This window comes from Oncorhynchus tshawytscha, linkage group LG08 (genome assembly GCF_018296145.1).
Source record: "Oncorhynchus tshawytscha isolate Ot180627B linkage group LG08, Otsh_v2.0, whole genome shotgun sequence".
Classification (NCBI taxonomy): Eukaryota; Metazoa; Chordata; class Actinopteri; order Salmoniformes; family Salmonidae; genus Oncorhynchus; species Oncorhynchus tshawytscha.
In genome coordinates this window covers 27,992,194-28,011,803 of record NC_056436.1, presented here as the reverse complement: position 1 = coordinate 28,011,803, position 19,610 = coordinate 27,992,194, and the positions used below count along the sequence as shown (strand labels likewise).

General features: G+C 44.7%; 1 protein-coding gene across 2 annotated transcripts in view; it reads left to right on the top strand.

Moving 5' to 3' along the window:
- Positions 1-19,610, top strand: part of LOC112256730 (kinesin-like protein KIF26A) — a 104,826-nt gene that overhangs the window by 28,714 nt on the left and 56,502 nt on the right. The window contains exons 1-2 of one of the 2 annotated variants that reach the window (XM_024430185.2): positions 4,549-4,973; positions 13,337-13,807. In XM_024430185.2, the coding sequence (XP_024285953.1) occupies positions 13,487-13,807 (321 nt within the window). In that variant the 5' untranslated portion in view covers positions 4,549-4,973; positions 13,337-13,486. Of the gene's footprint in view, positions 1-4,548; positions 4,974-13,336; positions 13,808-19,610 lie in introns of those variants that run through there. The other variant, XM_024430184.2, reaches the window with a different exon arrangement.

Here is a 19,610-nt window from a genome sequence, read left to right as displayed (position 1 = left end):
AATAATTAAGGTTTTCCTCTCAGTCAGTCTGCTACTGGCTGCAGCTAAAGTTTGCCATCTCTGTGGCTTTAAGAGAGCTGTTCTGTGGATTACCAGCCGTAAAGACCTGTGCTGCTTCTTCAACCTTTACCAGTTCGTTTTGTGATTGCAGGTTTGCTCATCATCATCTTCTCTTCTCAGTTAGTTTGTCTAGCAGAATCTTACATGGAGGGAAGGAATAATTAACAGATTCACAAACAACCAAACTCTCAGTGACACGAATGGAATGGGGCTAATGAAATGGGTCTTGAAGGGTGGGATAATTCACACAGGCGAGGAGAGACAGCTGGCTGTTTGCTCTGTAAATATTGGGTAGGAAGTGAAACACTATGCTGAAGCCACTTTAGCTACAGCTGTTGTATCAGCATCCTCCTCTGCACTGAAAGTCTGGAGTGGGTTCTCTTCATGTACAGAAATAGGTCTCTTTACAAGCCCCAGTGTATGGCATCGAATACCAATATACACTTAGTTTACAAAACATTAGGAACACCTTCCTAATATTGAGTTGCACTGCCTTTTGCCCTCAGAACAGCCTGCATTTTTTGGGGCATGGACTCTACAAGGTGTCAAGCGTTCTACAGCGATGCTGGCCATGTTGACTCCAATGCTTCCCACAGTTGTGTCAAGTTGGCTGGATATCCTTTGGATGGCGGACCATTCTTGATACACACGGGAATCTGTTGAGTGTAAAAAAAACAACAGCAGCGTTGCAGTTCTTGACACACTCAAACCAGTGTGCCTGGCACCTACTGCCATAATCCATTCAAAGGCACTTCAATGTTTTGTCTTGCCCATTCACAGTCTGAATGGGCCAGTTGTCTCAAGGCTTAAAAATCTTTCTTTAACATGTCTCCTCCACTTTATCTTCACTGATTGAAGTGGATTTAACAGGTGACATCAATAAAGAATCATAGCTTTCACCTGGATTCACCTGGTCAGTGTATGTCATGTAAGGGCAGTGTATTCAGTGTATAAAGTGAAAGCTTTTGGAGCCCACCTACTACAGCATAAAACATCTCTATCTCACTGCGTTAATCCAGATGGTTCTTCTTGAGACTAAACCTGTACCACAGGGAACAAGGCCTACCGCCTCCCAGCTGTAGCCTAACTATCCATACCAAACTACATTTCTGTTGAGTCTCGCCACAAAAGCTATCAGACTGATCTGACAGACATTTTATTCTGGGAGCAGACGTGATCCTCTGTCTCCGTTCAAACCCCTGCTGCTCCCTGGGGCACAGTGAGTCTAGGAGCAGCAGGATCTGAAAAACTCAAAACTGGACAGGGAGAGAGAGCGATAGATGAGAGAAAGATGTTCTTTTTCTTCCTTTTTACACTTTCAAGAGATTTACTTGAAAAAGTTACTTTTCTATTTCACTAGCAGCAAGCACCAACAAGGAGGGCAAGATGGAGTTGGACTGGTTCATTGACAAGGGTCTTCCAGTGTGTAGAACTCCAACCAGTACAGTTCTCATTAGTAGGGTGCTCCTGAGCTGAGATGGGGTCCTCCTTCCCCCTACCCTGGCCTCTTCCTCCTTTCCCCTACCCTGGCCTCTTCCTCCTTCCCCCTACCCTGGCCTCTTCCTCCTTTCCCCTACCCTGGCCTCTTCCTCCTTCCCCCTACCCTGGCCTCTTCCTCCTTTCCCCTACCCTGGCCTCTTCCTCCTTCCCCCTACCCTGGCCTCTTCCTCCTTTCCCCTACCCTGGCCTCTTCCTTCTCCTCCATACCTGCAGAGCTTAAAACAACACCTGGCTCCTGACTCTCCAGTTGCCTGCTGAATGGTATATTTATTTTTGTTTGTTTCAGTAAATCTAGTAAAAAACGAGAATTATTTGGTCTGGAGAGTTTCCAGGGGCGGTATATCAGGTATTCTAATTAGAAGTGCAGAGTAGCTGGTGAGCAGCATGCATAAATACACTCACAAGTGTCTCCCTGGTGGGAGAGATGAGCGTGAGTGCTGCTGCTGCTTCTGCTTGGCCTCCTCCAGATTGGCCACAGGCAACAGAGTAAAGATCTCTGGTGTAAGAGAAAAACATATATCCTGAAAATATAAACACAACATGTAAAGTGTTGGTCCCATGTTTCATGAGCTGAAATAAAAGATCCCAGAAATGTTCCATATGCACAACAAAGGTATTTCTCTCAAATTTTGTGCATAAATGTTTTACTTCCCCGTTAGTAAGCATATCTCCTTTGCCAAGATAATCCATCCACCTGACAGGTGTGGCAGATCAAGAAGCTGATTAGACAGCATGATCATTACACAGGTTCACCTTGTGCTGGGGAAAATAAAAGGCCACTCTAAAATGTGCAGTTTTGTCACATCACAATGCCACAGATGTCTCAAATTTTGACTGCGGGAATGCCAGAGAATTTTATGTTATTTTCACTACCATAAGCCACCTCCTAAGTAGTTTTAGAGAATGTGGCAGTACATCCAACCGGCTTCACAACAGCAGACTACGTGTAACCACGCCAACCCAGGACCTCTACATCCGGCTTCTTCACCTGCAGGATCGTCTGAGACCAGCCACCCAGACAGCTGATAAAACTGAGGAGTATTTCTGTTTGTAATAAAGCCCTTTTCTGGGCAAAAACTCATTCTGATTGGCTGGGCCAGGCTCCCCCATGCCTGCGCCCCTGCCCAGTCATGTGAAATCCGTAAATTAGGGCCTATGAATTTATTTAAATTGACTGATTTCCTTCTATAGACTGTATTCAGTAAAATCTTTGAAATTGTGCATGTTGCGTTTATATTTTTGTTCAGTATATTTCATCATACTACTGTAGGTGTAATGCTACACTGGTGAAATGGAAACACAGTGTCACACAGATGTATCCCTGTCTGTGTTGTAGAGTGGTTGCAGTGAGACCATTTTCAGCGACGTTTCTTTTCTCTTCTCCAACGTGGTCCGATATGTTTGAATCCCCTGCTCCCTACTGAAACAGAATGTTGCTCTATGGAGTATGTACCTATTGAAAGCCTGAGTAGTAATTACAGTAGTGTCCACTGCCATGATGTCATTGATGAAGATGTCAGTTGGTGAAGTCATTCACTCTCTCACAGGGGAGTCTAGCTCCCCAGCTTATCCGTAGCCTGTAGCCTAGCCCAGACGATGACAGCTTGACTGATCTGGAGTAAAAACAGTGTGCCGACGGCTGCATCGGATCCATGCGGGAGAGAGAGAAACGTTGAAAGGAGCAAGGGAGGGATGAAGTTTGTCCAAACAGTCTGAAAGGAGCTTGTTTTCTTTGTGTGCATGAGTGAACAGGAAAAGGTAATTAACTGACCAAGTGAGGAAAGGTTGGAGTGATGGATGGATGTGGTGTAAACAGACAGATGGACACACAAGGGGCACACACACGCACACACACACACACGCACGCACACACACACACACACGCACGCACACACACACACACACACACACACAAATGGGGAGCAATAAGGTTCAGTCAGTCACTCTCCTTTTCACCTATTCCTCCCACCTTGATAGCAGTGATTCATATAAGGCACTGCACATTCTTGTAATCGCTGACATGACAAAGTTTTAGTATGAAAGGTAGCTAGAATCCTATTGCGTTCTCTCTTGGGTAACATGAGTGACAAGAACAAATGGGCCAGCCGTGACATGTCATTATATGAGGTAATTTGATTGCAGGAAGCTTGCTTGACAGGGCTCCATTAAATCATGCATTCTACTTGATCCATAGTGTCTAACTATGGCTGATTGTTTGATAGACAGTGGCATCTGCTTGTTTTATAAATAATAGAAAAGGAGTGGCACTGTAACCATACAGTAATATACCCCTGCTATCATATGTAATGTGATACATAGCACATTATACACATCCTGTAGCATTATCTATGGCTAAATACTGTACGTAACAATCATGTGAATACTGCACACACATATTCACTGCACAAAAGGCAGGAAGTAGCTTGACAAATGTGTATTTATTTGAACAACTCTCACTTATGCCCAGCGCTTCCATTTGTCTTGATGTTTAGGCTCTAATGCATTAAAGATGCACTATGCAGAAATCGCTCTGCCATGTCCTGGTTGCTAAAATTCTAAAAGTTTGCCTAATTTCAGTTTATGAGACAACACAAGCAAGTATAGGGTAGCGAATCGTTGTACCATCTAAACCGCTGTTTAAATATATTTTCCAGAACGAAAAATGTTTTATTTTCAGATGTTTGAAGCTGGTGTACAAAACCGAAATTAAAGAAGCAAAAAAAACGAACGGGAAGCATTTAGCATTTAAATAGCCCACATAGAACTTATCTACCGCGTTTTAGGCTTGCTTTCAATGAGAATAACGATTTATAACACACATTTCTATGTGAATTTGGTCGTTGACCAAAAAGTTACATATTGCAGCTTTAAATGATGAGATGTTTGAAAAATGTCAAAACAGACATAAATTGTTGATCTAAGGACTGTCCTGCTAAAATATGCTTCTTTGAGATACGAATCGATTCCATGGAAGACTTGATCGTATAGGCCTTACTATTGAGTAAGTGGGCCAGGTAGACTTGATCGTATAGGCCTTACCATTGAGTAAGTGGGCCAGGTAGACTTGATCGTATAGGCCTTACCATTGAGTAAGTGGGCCAGGTAGACTTGATCGTATAGGCCTTACCATTGAGTAAGTGGGCCAGGTAGACTTGATCGTATAGGCCTTACCATTGAGTAAGTGGGCCAGGTAGACTTGATCGTGTAGGCCTTCCCATTGACTAAATGGGCTCGCGTGAATCAGGTTCCGGAAACACTCCAGTCAATCATGTTGTACGCTAACCCAGGCTACTCCTCCTACTCAGAAGCGCCTTGTGAAAGTTCAGCGCTAGCGTTTGCAGCAGTCCGTGTTCACAACATCAACGCGGATAAAGGATTAATCAACTCCTCGCCCTGTCATCTGAAAAGTACAGGTAAAATTCATTTTCTGATAGCGCTCATGTTAAATAGTGATGCAATTTGCTGTTGCTCTTTTGTTGGAAAGTGATTTAAGGTAGTTCTGCATACATTGGTTATACTTGAAAAAAATATAGTAAAATCATTGGCAAACCCAGTATTTCCGCGAGTAGAGTTATCGCCTAATAACGTACTTACACATGAAAGCATTTGTTCAATATTGATCAATAGGGATTCATTTTGATGCGGCATAAAGAGGATTTCGCAAGGGCTATACTTGGGGAATATGCCGTAATGTACTATTTGAATGTTTTATTTTCTATTACAATGGGGTCCAGATATACAACATCATGAATCATGCTGAAATTAAGGTGGATATTCTATCTCTGGAATTGTGTTTTCATTTCATCATGCAGACAAATAACTACAACCCAGTGCTGTTGCTACAGATGGAGGATATACATTTGATCAACCTGTTGCAGGAGAACATTCCTGCAATTCAGGAAATGTTTAACTTGTAGTGTATTTGAGGTTTAAAAAGGCGTATGAAGTTTGTAATTTCCTGCAATGCATGAATGTTCTCCTGCAACGCAGGCAGGCAGGCAACATCTGTTTGATGTTTGTTTGATGACACATCCCAGTTTGTGTGCCACAGGAGACATTCCCACAGAGGTAAACAGCATGCTAGTGTGAGATCCTGACTCATTGTCTTCTCTAGCGACACAGGACTCAACAGGAGTGGTTCAACTTAGTGGTCTGTGGCCCACTACTACTACTGGTGGTTCAGCATTAAATGCTCCTGATGTCAAATGAGATGTATGGGTCTGCTGGGGACGGCTGAGGGGGGAGAGAGAGTTTAGGGTGTTGGTATGGAGGGGGTGAGGTTGGGAGGGATTACCACTAGATGTGCTTCTTTTATCCTGGGAATGTAATCTGTTTTAATGGCCTGTGGTCCATGGGGCAGGCCTGCAGCTGTGCTTGTTTCTCTGGCCTGGCTGTCAGGGAGAGCCCAGGCTACCTGTGGGAAAGTAGCCCTGTTGGCAGCTCTCGTCCTCACTGTGGGACCTGTCCATAGGCCCCTGTGGTTTATTAGGGCCTAGTCCCATTGAAACACACTGGGACAGCACTACTGATGGGGCCAAAGGTGTCAGAGGCCAAGTAAACAGAGACAGCTCAGACTGTCTTAAGCTGTCCTTATGGAGAAATTAGAGAAGGGAGAGTGGAGGATTTCCAGTTTTTAAAAGGTGCCAGTTGCGGCAACTGTGTTGTTGTGTGGTCGGTCCTGTTGGTTTTATACACTATTATAGGAAGTATGAAAACTCTGAAGTATTGTATTGCTTGTGTTACTGTTAACAACAATAATGCTGTTGGTTATGGGCTCTAGTGTGGAGAGACGCAGCACAGTTTTGACCTACTGAGTCATCGGGGGGGGGGAAAGTTTCCCTGTAAAAATAGTACAAAAGCAAACTGGAAGAAGAAATGAGAGACTTTAATCTTATGAAATCTTGTGGGTGTGCTGTGGCTGTACTGCCTCTTGTTTCTTTTAAGTGAATGGCCACAGAAACACAGTGAGCTGCTCTGTGGTGAAGGTCACTGCTCCCCATCTAACAGGCACTCCTCATCTCGATGGAATAGAAAGTACTGTTTCCCAGAGTGTCTTAGTTTTAATGGAGCATGCTTAAAGGTCTTTAGTCTGGCGATGGGCCTGAAAGTCTTTAGTTTGGTGAAGAGCTTCATGCATCTTCCTGATTTTAAGTAAGTCACGGGTCGGCTTTCTGTATCCGGTTGGCCGATCCGTGGCTGAATTTCATCAAACGGTAAACGTAGGCTTCCCACCCTGCTTGCTCCGTCTGTGATTTTCATGTGGGTGCAGGAAGGGAGACAGTGAGGCGGGGTAAATTGAGACGATTTCCCAAATCATTCCCTGTGTGACTTTGCCTGGCTCCATTTGCATCGAGGTACCCAGAGGACCCCGGCAGAGAGAGATCATGCACATCTCTTTCTCTTTTTCTCTCTCTCCTCTCTCTCCTCTCTTTTCTCTCAGTTACAGCTATGCTTCTTTCCATCAGCCCCTGGGCAAAGGCTTTCTGATGACACTCACCACCCAGAACGTTTTTCTCTGACCTCTCCTGCTGCCCGCCTGCTGTTTCTCCTCATCGTTTGTGTGAACAACTGACAGAAAGACAAACTTGTGTGTCTATGTAGACCTACAGTCCATTCCACAGGCCCTTCTTTTCCATTGCATGCCGGCCTCCTTTCCATAATAAGGCCACAGCATCTGACTTCATTCGTCCCCAGAGTTAAATAAAGATCCTTGTTGACAGGCAATAACCCAACACAACGGCCCACAGGCAAGGGGCACAACCCCAACCTGCCTCCCCCTTCTTATTCTCTCTCTCTCTCCATGGCCCTAACTCGCATTCCCTCTCTCTAGAGTGCTTGAGCTCTGAAGCCTAGTGGTCTTCCACTTGTACCTAACAATGGTTGAAGAAGCCTAGGACATCATGTCTCTCAATGGCCTGACATGTCTGGAATACTTGTATTGTGTCGATGCAGCTCATTAAAAATGTCTCTCAAACTGGGCTTTTCTTTACACTCACAACAAACAACCCTGCAAACAATAATGAGTCATTAGGACGTCCCGGTTGGTCTCGGGGACGTCCCCTGATGACGTTTTAGGATGTTCTTGGGATGTTGTGTCATGATCCCCTGGAGGTTTTGTCCCTGGGACGTCACCTGATGGCTCTGTCCCGGGGATATCACCTGATTGTCGCAAAGAAACGTCCCCCCCCCCCCAAAAAAAAATGTTTTACCCAGGGAACACGCACCCTCGTTTCATTGCACATCACCCCTTGTTACAGTTGCCAAGCCTATCAAGGCCCTGATTGGTGAACCACTGATCCAGTGACAGCTCTTTGTCAAATGCTAGGGACACCCACACACAAACAGTGCTTTAACATAGTGTTTTAAACTAACATATTTGACATACATGATTACATTGTGTATGTTTATTCATACAGCAATTATTATTCAACATGTCCGCACCTGGGATTTGAACTCGCCACCATTTGGTTCACGGAATTCCGATCTTCCTGCTACACCACCATTTTCTGATTTCACCTGTAGGCCTATTCCTACACTTTGCACTTCAAAGTAAATCTCAGCTCTGTTAAAAATACACTGAAAAACTATTATATTTATCCTAATGATTCAGGAGTACCATTAAAACAGAATAATATGTCCCACCAACATTAGACCACAACACTGAAAACCCAATGAAATCAATGAAAAGAATGAGAGAATAGTCAGATTAGAGGTCGACCGACCAATTTAGAGGTCGACCGATTATGATTTTTCAACGGCGATACCGATTATTGGAGGACCAAAAAAGCTGATACCGATTTAATTTAAAAATAAATAAATAATAATATTTTTTATATGTATATATATTTGTAATAATGACAATTACAACAATACTGAATGAACAATGAACACTTTTTAATATAATAATATAATACATAAAATCTATTTAGTCTCAAATAAATAATGTAACGTTCAATTTGGTTTAAATAATGCAAAAACACAGTGTTGGAGAAGAAAGTAAAAGTGCAATATGTGCCATGTGAGAGTTTACGTTTAAGTTCCTTGCTCAGAACATGAGAACATATGAAAGTGGATGGTTCAATATTCCCAGTTAAGAAGTTTTAGGTTATATTAGGAATTATGATGCATTGACTATTTCTCTCTATACCATTTGTATTTCATATACCTTTGACTATTGGATGTTCTTATAGGCACTTTAGTAGGGCCAGCCTAATTTCGGGAGTTTATAGGCTTGAAATCACAAACAGCGCTGTGCTTCAAGCATTGCTAAGAGCTGCTTGCAAATGCAGTAAAGTGCTGTTTGAATGAATGCTTACGAGCCTGCTGCTGCCTTCCACCACTCAGTCAGACTGCTCTATCAAATATCAAATCATAGACTTAATTATAATATAATAAACGCAGAAATACGAGCCTTTGTTCATTAATACGGTCAAATCCGGAAATTATCATTTCAAAAATAAAACGTTTATTCTTTCAGTGAAATACGGAACTGTTCTGTATTTTATCGAACGGGTGGCATCCATAAGTTTAAATATTGCTGTTAAATTGCACAACCTTCAATGTTATGTCATAATTATGTAAAATTCTGACAAATTAGTTCACAGTTCGCAACGAGCCAGGCAGCCCAAACTGTTGCATATACCCTGACTCTGCTTGCACTGAACGCAAGAGAAGGACACAATTTCTCTAGTTAATATTGCCTGCTAACTTTAATTTCTTTTAACTAAATATGCAGGTTTACAAAAATATATACTTCTGTGTATTGATTTTAAGAAAGGCATTGATGTTTATGGTTAGGTACATTTGTGCAAAGATTGCATTTTTGTTAAATCATCACCCGTTTGGCGAAGTTGAAGTAGGCTGTGATTCAATGATAAATTAACAGCCACCGCATTTATTTCCTGCAATGCAGGACAATCTAGTTAACCTAGTAATATCATCAACCATGTGTAGTTAACTAGTGATTATGTGAAGATTTTTGGCGTCCAAAAAGGGTTACCGATTTTGTTATGAAAACTTGAAATCGGCCCGACTTAATCGGCCGATCTCTAGTGCAGATGGCACTTTTTTGCTAAGTGCTGAGATGTATTAAAGGTAATGAATGTGTCGGGGACTTCTGAAATTCAGCAGAAAGATTAGCATACCCCAAATCCAGAGGTTGTGAGATCACATCCCGGGTGGGGGTCATATTGAAAAGTCATTACTAGCGATCATGTTAAATGTAATCATATTGTTATTTTATCTGAATAGTGTACCACTTACCTTACAACCCCCATACCATTTCATTACTTTACTATATAATGGTTTGGGACACCTGGGACCATCACTTGACAAAAACCTCCAGGGGACCATCACACAACGTTCCAAGAACGTTCAGGGGACCATGACACAACGTCCCAAGAATGTCCTTAAAATGTTCTCAGGGACATCTCCTGGACCAACCGGGAACTTGACAAAACCTCCAGGAACCATGACACAACATCCCAAGAACATCCTAAAAACATCCCCTGGACAAACCGGGAACTATTAAAAAGGTACCCCAGAGAACGTTCCCTTGGGACCATCACATGTCATCCTAAAGACAAGTAAAATGAAAGTCTCAGAACGGCAGTGGGATAACGTCACGCCTGAAACGCTTAAGGGACCAAACTGGAACGTCGCCGAATGTCCTCAGGACGTTCCCTGCTTGCTGCGAATATGGCGTCAGGCCTCAATGCATGTATAGTATGTCACATGTCTCATGTATTCCACATTAGGCATTACACAACCTCTTCAGGCCATCGGTTTGTGTTTAAAATATCTCAGAACTTGCCTGTAAAATCCAATTTTGTTATCTGTACATTGGAAACAAATATTGGAAACAGCTTCCCTACCAAAAGACATGATTTTTTGAGGTGTGTGTTTGTGAGAATTTTGACAGACTGCACTTCGGGTTGAAATCGTATGAGAAGTCCTTAAAACAAGACGGGCAAAGAACCAAGGTCTGACTTAAAGTCATACCCTATCCCATTATTTTAGATTGAAGGCTCGCTGACGTCATACTTGATGTGGAGACAATCACATATTATCTGCCCTTCAGACTCTCCACCTCCAAGCTGGGCTAGCATCATCCTCTCCACTATCATAACCATCATCATCATTATCATCACCATGATCGACTTCCTACCCCTGACCTCCGGCTCACTCTTCCCCAGAGCATAAAGCTCAGAGACGGCTTCACAAGGGAAGACGGCTTCACAAGGGAAGACGGCTTCACAAGGGAAGACGGCTTCACAAGGGAAGACGGCTTCACAAGGGAAGACGGCTTCACAAGGGAAGACGGCTTCACAAGGGAAGACGGCTTCACAAGGGAAGACGGCTTCACAAGGGAAGACGGCTTCACAAGGGAAGACGGCTTCACAAGGGAAGACGGCTTCACAAGGGAAGACGGCTTCACAAGGGAAGACCACTCTCTAACCTACAGAACCCTACAGAATAGCAGATGGGCGGAGCTTTGTGGCTGTTTTTATTGGCTCTCCTAAATCAACAACTAACAAATGCATGGAGGAAGGTATGGGAAGAGAGGGAGAGAGGAATTGATTTCTTCCATATAGTCATGGCCTGAGGTGAGGTATGGTTGGCTTGGTGGGAGGCTGAAGGGTAAGGAATGGGTGGAGGGGAGCCCGGGAGACCAGGGTAGGTTACTCTGATTATGACTGCTTTAATGTCCCCTCTCACAACCAAAGACTGTTTCCATCTGTGGTGATATCTTCTCCCCCCTCCGCTCTCGCTGTCTCTTTCCGATTTCTCTTCTGATTAGTCTCTGAATTCAGAACCTGCCCTTTTGTTAAACAGGTTGAAATAGAATGCCTTCAGGTTAGGTCCCTCACATGTATCAGTGTCTCCCAGCCTCAGATCGTTCTCCAAAGCTTTATGGTGTTTACATTTTACGCCAGCTTACAAAAATGCATGTTCATTGGAATGTTGTCATAAGTGCTCTTAAGAAGATAATTGTAGCAAACATCTCCTCCATTAGCCAACATAACCCCACCCAACACTACGATAAGACCTGGGACATCATCTACAGTAAATGCTCAGACTTAGTCTATTCCAGCCTAACATCAATTCTGACTATGCATTACCAATAGTGTCAGTATCGTGGGATCAATAATTTATCAAAGTATATCACTAAGGAAACCATATTAAACCCATATTGCTCCTTTGAATTCTCCCTTGAAAAACCATTCACTTTTACATATTTACATTTTAGTAATTTAGCAGATGCTCTTATCCAGGGTGGCTTACTAGGGGACCAGCACAGCCGTGTCCTGCCAAGGGCCAAGCCCAGCAGCATCCTCTCTCCAGGGGCGTTCTGTGGGCACTGTATGTCCCTCTCTGGATCTTCGTGCCTGGCGATCGATCTCTCTTATCATGAGGACTGGAATCCGTGCTGTGGATAGAGCATTGATATATAGGGGCTGCTTACACTGCTTAGACTCAGGGACCAAATGAAGATGATGATTCAATGTCCTCTGACGTGGCTTGGCTGTTAGTAAGCAAGAGCAATAGAGGGAGTGGAGTGCAATATACTCATAATAATGATAACCATTTATACTGTAGGTATAAGCATAGGGCTCTAACATAGAGGTCACCTAAAGGTCTCTGTATTGAGCTGTCTTCAGAGGGAAGAGATTTAAAGTCCCTGGGTTGTGGCTCTGTGGAGACTGCTGTATTAAGTGGTACTGCGTTAATAAGGCAGTGTCGTTGTTTGGCCAGGCCGTCTCACTCCTCCTGATCACCACAGAGGCTCTGAGGAACAGAGGCCCCATAAACATTATGTATCTGTGGGCTCCTGTCTTAGAGCTCTGCTCCAGTGGCCGGGAGGTTAGTGCCCCTTTATGCCTCTTATGAGACTGTGTGTGTGTGTGTGTGTGTGTGTGTGAGAGAGAGAGAGTAAAAGTGGTCTTAGAACCTCACTTGCATGTTAAGAACAGCGGAGACCACTTGACTTGTAATCGCTAGTGAAAAGCTGGGTTTTGTGAGTTGACATCAGGAGGAGATGGGTATTTTCACACTGGGCGTTTTATCATATGTTTTCATGCTGGGACTGTTCTCATATGTAAATATTCCACACTGAGCTCCTAGGATTGGCTCAGCTGTTGTTTTATTTTGTAGCTCTAAACCCCCACAACTCCCTCCCTCTCCAGCTGAGGACACCTCAGGGAGTCTTTTAACAGACAGAGTGAAAGGACACACCTCTACTGGTCTCCTTCTATAAGGCGGTGCCGCGCAAAACCCTTCATGAGGTTCATTTGTTCTGGGGCCTTAAACAGCCTTGCAGAAAGTTGGAGTTGGTCTGACTGAGTTGGTGTTCCAGAGGAATGCGTCTTTCACTAATGCCTCAAACTTCCTTTTATCTCTTTTCATTTGCCCCTGTTGTTTGACTTGGGTCCAAGGCCCAGGCAGGCAGCTATGAGCACATCTACCAGCAACATGATCTGCTGTCTCTGGTTTCAACCAGAGCAGCTCAGTCTAAACAAACTGAATTCCTGAGGGGGAGGATGTGGATGTGGTTAGGGCAGACATGGAGGGAGATAGAGCTAAGATCAGAGGGCAGCCTCTGGGAGGGACCACACTGATAGCCATTGTCTGGCACGCCTGGAAAATATGAACAACACCCAGGAAACCCCCCAATCATGCTGATATGGAGATATGACGTAGTATACTATGTTTTTTTTCTGAATGGAACCATGTTAAGTTGACCCCCCCCACCCCTCTCTGTGTGTTTCCTCTGCAGGACCCTGGCTACGCAGCCTTCGTCTTCGACCAGCTCCAAGTGCCTGGGAGCGTTGATGGATGCTGCCAGGTGTGTTCTACTCCCCTCCACCAGCTGAGGCAGGAGGCCCTGCAGACAGTAGGCGCCCCAGCCCTGATCCTGAGCCACAACATGCCCGCTTTGCCATCCACCACCCTCACTGGGCAGCCCCATAGACTGACACACTCTTCCTCCAGTGCCCATGTGAGGCAGCCCTCCAAAGCCCACCCCCATGCCCACAATGTCCTGCCCCTAGGGGAGAGGGGGCGCCGGGAGCTGGGCTGTCTGCAGGGCTCCTCTGTCTCTGCTGGGCCCAAGACCAGTGTCCAGGTGATGGTTGGGGGAGGGCAGCTGACCGGGACCCTGGGATCGGTCACCATCCAGGCCCAGCAATACCTGGAAGGCATGTGGAGCATCTCCAGAGTCAACAACTTCCTCCCTCAGTCCAGCCCGGTACGTGCTCTGCCCTTCAATGTTCATCATTATTACTATTTATACAGATACACTGTTTACCCTGTCTGGGGGTAGCATGCTTCAAAGCACATCTAGTAAATGTTTTGAAAGGACAGCTTGTTACTCTTATCAATGTTGTCTTCAACGTTTTTCAATAACCTTGGTCAGAACAACGTCTGACAATGGACAATCTTAAACCTTTAGAGAAATGAGAAGAACTTCACGTAGACCTTGGACCTGTCATTCCTCAGGGGTAATGGCTCCTGTGTGGTACTGTCTACCTGGGGAGACCAAGACACAATGACCACCTTACAATCTGCCTGTAACACTCCTCTCAGGCATACTATATGGCTCCATACAGACACATTCCTCATGTAATATACTTTACTCCAGGCTTATCATTATGGGATGTTGTCCTTTTATATTGAAGAGGTTTCTACCTGCAGTGAGAGGGACATTTGGTCCAAGCCTCTAACCTGTGTCTTACACACTGCTGTGACATTCTACACTAGGGAGTCTGAGTGCACTGAGCAAACTCACCAGCTAATCTTTTCTACTTTTATGTTGTCAATCAGAAGCTGTTAATGGCTCTTCAGTTTTATTTTTGTTTTTGCTGCCTCTATTTAATATGGCATTGGACTCAATTACGACGTCTGCCAGTGTTATTCCTTATTCTGGAACAGGTTTTTCTCCTCTTTGACTGTCAACAAGTGCCTTTAGTGCCAGTTTATGTGAGGCCGCCAGAAGCTTTTAACAGCATCTGTACAATCTAGGGCAAATCAAAAGGCCCTGCATATAGGGAGAGAGACCGACTTGTGCTCTCCTCCTACATGTCTAAAAGCAATTAGAGCCGATGGGAGCTGGGATGAAGCGTTGCACAATGCCACCTGGCTGAGCCTGGGCCTCCTCAGAGACACAAATGGCCCTTCAGGATACTGACTTACAAACACAGCAGAAATGTTCCTGGCATTATTTTTTTAAAGCCCATTTCTTTCATTAAAAGCAAGATCCCTCAGAATGACAGAAAACCCACATGGGCCATGGAGGATTCGGAGCTGCGCTGTGCCCGAAAGGCTTGCGCTTTAATTCACAATTACCCACTTGATTTCTTTGGGGGGACAGTGTAAAACTCTTCAGAGCAGTGGGCAGACGAAGGAAGGGAGAAGGCCCCTGTTGACAGCAATCCTACAGAGTGTCTTAGACTAGAGCCTGAGGCCCCAGAATATCAGCACACAGCCCATTATAGGGCACCTTGAAACCTTCACAATATATATAGTAAAAACACTCTGGCTTGGAATTACATTTGGGGTCCACTTTACACTAGAATAGAATCTAAACAATCTATCACAGTTAACAGCTGGGATAATGGGCTCACTGAGAGAATTGGTCATTGTGTTAAATGGAGGAGACTGCACATCCTACCTCTGAGGTCGGCTACAGAACTCCAGTCTCCCAAAACCTGACAAAGTAAAAATCACAGCATCTGTTGTTGAATTCCCCACTCCATTGTTCATTTAAAACCTCTAACTTCTAACCCCTGATGTTGGATGTGGTTAGATTAACAGTTCAGTCATTCTAAGTAACATTAGAGTGTGAGTAGTGAATGCTGAACTGAACAGTGCACACTACAAAACGACTAATTGATTGACCCAAGTCTGTGATTTGCCCTCTGCTCTGCAAAATCCACAATCACATGCGCAATAATCTGCTAAAACCGCTGCTCTTGACCCTGGGGGTTTAGTGTGTGTTGTTGGCCCGGTGTGACCTCTCCACTCTTCTGCTACCCACTGGAAACCTAGAGGAACATCTGGGCTGCTGCCTGCCAAGGTACAGCTGGGCCTGCATGGCACCCTGCCACACAGAGGGAGAGGGAGACTGTTCAGTCAATTTGAGGAAAATTCAACATTTTTGTTGTCCACTATTCACATGAAATTGTTGTCCATTTTTCTGTCTATCTATACACCCCTATACACTCTTCCACCAATAACAGCGGCTGAGGAAGCCATTGGATCAGGATGGGCCCAGATTAGCAGGGTCTATTTCACCTCGGCAGTAATGGCCTGTCGAACAGTGGAATCGGAGGTCACTGGGGATCGCTGCTAGGCTCGGGCTCTGAGAGGAGGAGGCTCTTTAGACTGCTGATGGGGAGGGAGTCACTGAGCCCGGTTGGCTTGAGACTGCCTGTATTGGAAGCTTACTGTCTCTCCTTCTCCACATCACCCTCCTCCTCTCCCTGGGAAGCAGTGGCAATCGGTCGGGCCATGGGGTTGGGGGTTTAAAGGTGGTAGGTCCCCTCATTACTGACACTCAGTGTCAATGGTCCTGGACACATGATACCCCTGAGAATGCCTAATTACCTGACCAGGACATACAGCAGCATGCTTATCCCTTAACCAGGGACTCAACCAGGGACATCAGTGGTCATAACGGCCTACTGCATTGGAGAGCAGGTTGCCTGAGTCGCTCTCCTGGGGTAATGCTCTCTGACATATATGTGTTAGGGTGAGCTGTCTATTCTGTTTACACCCCCAACGAGAGCCCCTCCGCTCCTCGAACCTGCTGCCACTTGATTCTAAAACCTGACACCACCATTGGCTTAATCTATGACAGGGTTGTGGATGAGCTGTCCAGATAGGCTTACTGCCTAAGTGTGTGAAGTACTTTAGTCTTTCTGGATGATGTCACACAGGTACATCTCTCTTGTACGTGTTGAGTTCCTGTCCTGTCACAGACGCCCGCATGCTGTCGTTAGTCTTTCTGCTCCGTCAGGTGCGTGACAAGAATCTGCGCTCGGGGCGCAAACTGAAATGAGCCGTCTCTCCATCATGCACTTCAGAAATCATAACCCTGACATGTACACGTACAAGAGGCCCTTGCTGTCCCATCATGATGGACTTTCTTTAATCTGGTACTTTTTACCCCCTTTTTCCTCCTCAATTTTGTGATATCCAATTGGTAGATACAGTCTTGTCCCATTGCTACAACTCCCATACTGACTCGGGAGAAGCGAAGGTCGAGAGCCATGCGTCCTCTGAAACACGACCCTGCCAAGCCACACTGCTTCTTAACACAATGCGCGCTTAACCCGGAAGCCAGCCGCACCAATGTGTCAGAGGAAACACTGTCCAGCTGGCGACCGAAGTCAGTGTGGCCCACCACCAGGAGTAGCTAGAGCGAGATGGGACATGGGTCTCCCGGTTGCAGCCGGTTGCGACACAGCCTGGGATCGAACCCGGACCATGATGGACTTTCAACACAGCGGAAATGCCTTCCTAGATAAGCATGTTCAATGCTTAGTCTTATATATCCATGGATATCAGGAACAACATAACATGGATGTCGGGCGTCTAATAAGTTTGTGGTTATTAATAATAACAGGCGAGCACATGGCTCTCTGAGATATAGTCAATGAGTTATTCCCTTGGGATTAAAAACAACCATGTGGTGATCATGACAAGTTTATAGTGTCAGTGCTTGTATGAGGTATAGCCTTACTGCCGGAGGTGCCTGTGTACATGTGAATGTTTGAATGTATGCCGCTGCATGTTGATGTATTGCACTCGCATGTCAGCTATGTATATACAGCACATTCGGAAAGAATTCAAACCCGTTGACTTTTTCCACATTTTTTTTTTACATTGCAGCATTTTTCTAAAATGGAATTTAAAAAAAATGTAAGTCATCAATCTGCACACACTACCCCATAATGACAAAGTGAAAACAGATTTTTAGAATTTTTACAAATGTATTAAAAATGAAAAACAGAAATACCTTATTTACATAAGTATTCAGACCCTTTGCTATGAGACTCGAAATTGAGCTGAGGTGCATCCTGTTTCCATTGATCATGCTTGAGATGTTTCTACAACTTGATATGAGTCCACCCGTGGTAAATTCAATTGATTGAAAATGATTTGGAAAGACACACCTGGCTATATAGGGTCACACAGTTTACAGTGCATGTCAGAGCAAAAACCAAGACATGAGGTCAAAGGAAAGCCGTGAGATCAAAGGAATTGTCCTTAGAGTTCAGAGACAGGATTGTGTCGAGGTACAGATCTGGGGAAGAGTCCCGAAAAATGTCTGCAGCATTGAAGGTCTGCAAGAACGCGCTGGCCTCCATCATTCTTAAATGGAAGAAGTTTGGAACCACCAAGACTCTTCCTAGAGATGGCTGCCAAACTGAGCAATCGGGGGAGAAGGGCTTTGGTCAGGGAGTTTACCAAGAATCCAATGGTAACTCTGACAGAACTCCAGAGTTCCTCTATGGCGATGGGAGAACCTTCCAGAAGGACAACCATCTCTGCAGCACTCCACCAATCAGGCCAGAAATAAATGTCACGACAGCCTGCTTGGAGTATGCCAAAAGGCACTTAAAGGTTCTCTGGTCTGAGATTAAACTCTTTGGCCTGAATGCCAAGTGTCACATCTGGAAGAAACCAGCCACCATCCCTACGGTGAAGATTGGTGGTGGCAGCATCATGCTGTGGGGATGTTTTACAACGGCAGGTCAAGGGAAAGATGAACAGAGCAAATTACAGAGAGAACCTTGGTGAAAACCTGCTCCAGAGCACTCAGGACTTCAGACTGGGGTCAACGGTCACCTTCCAACAGGACAATGACCCTAAGCACACAGCCAAGACAATGCAGGAGTGGCTTCTCTGAATGTTCTTGAGAGCCCAGCCAGAAGCCGGACTTGAACCCAATCAAGCATCTCTGGAGAGACCTGAAAATAGCTGTGCAGCGATGCTCCCCCCCCACCCTGACAGAACTTTCGAGGATCTGCAGAGAAGAATGGGAGAAACTCCCCAAATACAGGTGTGCCAAGCTTGTAGCGTCATACCCAAGAAGACTCTAGGCTTTAAACGGTGCCAAAGGCGCTTCAACAAAGTACTGAGTAAAGGGTCTGAATACTTATTTAAAAGTATTTGTTTCTTTTTTCTTTTATACATTAAAAAAAAATCTAAAATCCTGTTTTTGCTTTGTCATTATGAGATTTTGTGTGTAAATTGATGAATAAAAAAAATGGTTTAATACATTTTAGAATACGTAACAAAATGTGGGAAAAGTCAAGGGGTCTGAATACTTTTTGAATGCACTGTAAATAGTTCAGCTGTCTGCCTCCGTTGACAGATGGCATACACTGGAGAGCCTACACTTTATAAGAAGATTGTAAATAGTTGTTTTAATGATCAAACATGAATTGAGGGCAAACACCGAGCGAGTAAATATGCAGAGGGACTGGTTGGTGTAGACAAAATATATCCTGTCAAGCAACATACCATGTTTGACTTCAGGTTGCAGGTTACCCAGTGGACGTGTCACCAGGATGAATGTGAAGGGAAACTACAGGCTTAACTCTACCATTTGTTCAAACTGGTTCTTGTACACTTTCACTGATCAGTGTACAGTTTGATATACTCGTGATTTAGGGTGAGGATTAACCCTGTGTTGTTATGGAGACCCTGGTAGGAACTGTGCTTTTTATTATGGGCTGCCAGGGTGATCAGTGGACTTTGTCAGCACTCCCTCTGCTGGATCAAAGAGAGAGAGATCACTGTTCTACTTCCAGCTGAACCCCACTACCCCCTATCCCCCTACTACCTGTCTCTTTCTCCCCAGGCCAGCACTCCAAGAGCAGCCTGGGACCTGCCTCATCACCCATAGTCATTACTACTCCTGGGGCCAGCTTCCTTCTGCTTCTGACTCATACCCCAGCTGGCAGGCAGCGCTGCAGACAGGCTCTGCTTTGTTGCCCCTCTACATCTTAACCTGTAACATACTTTTACACAGCAAGATTCAT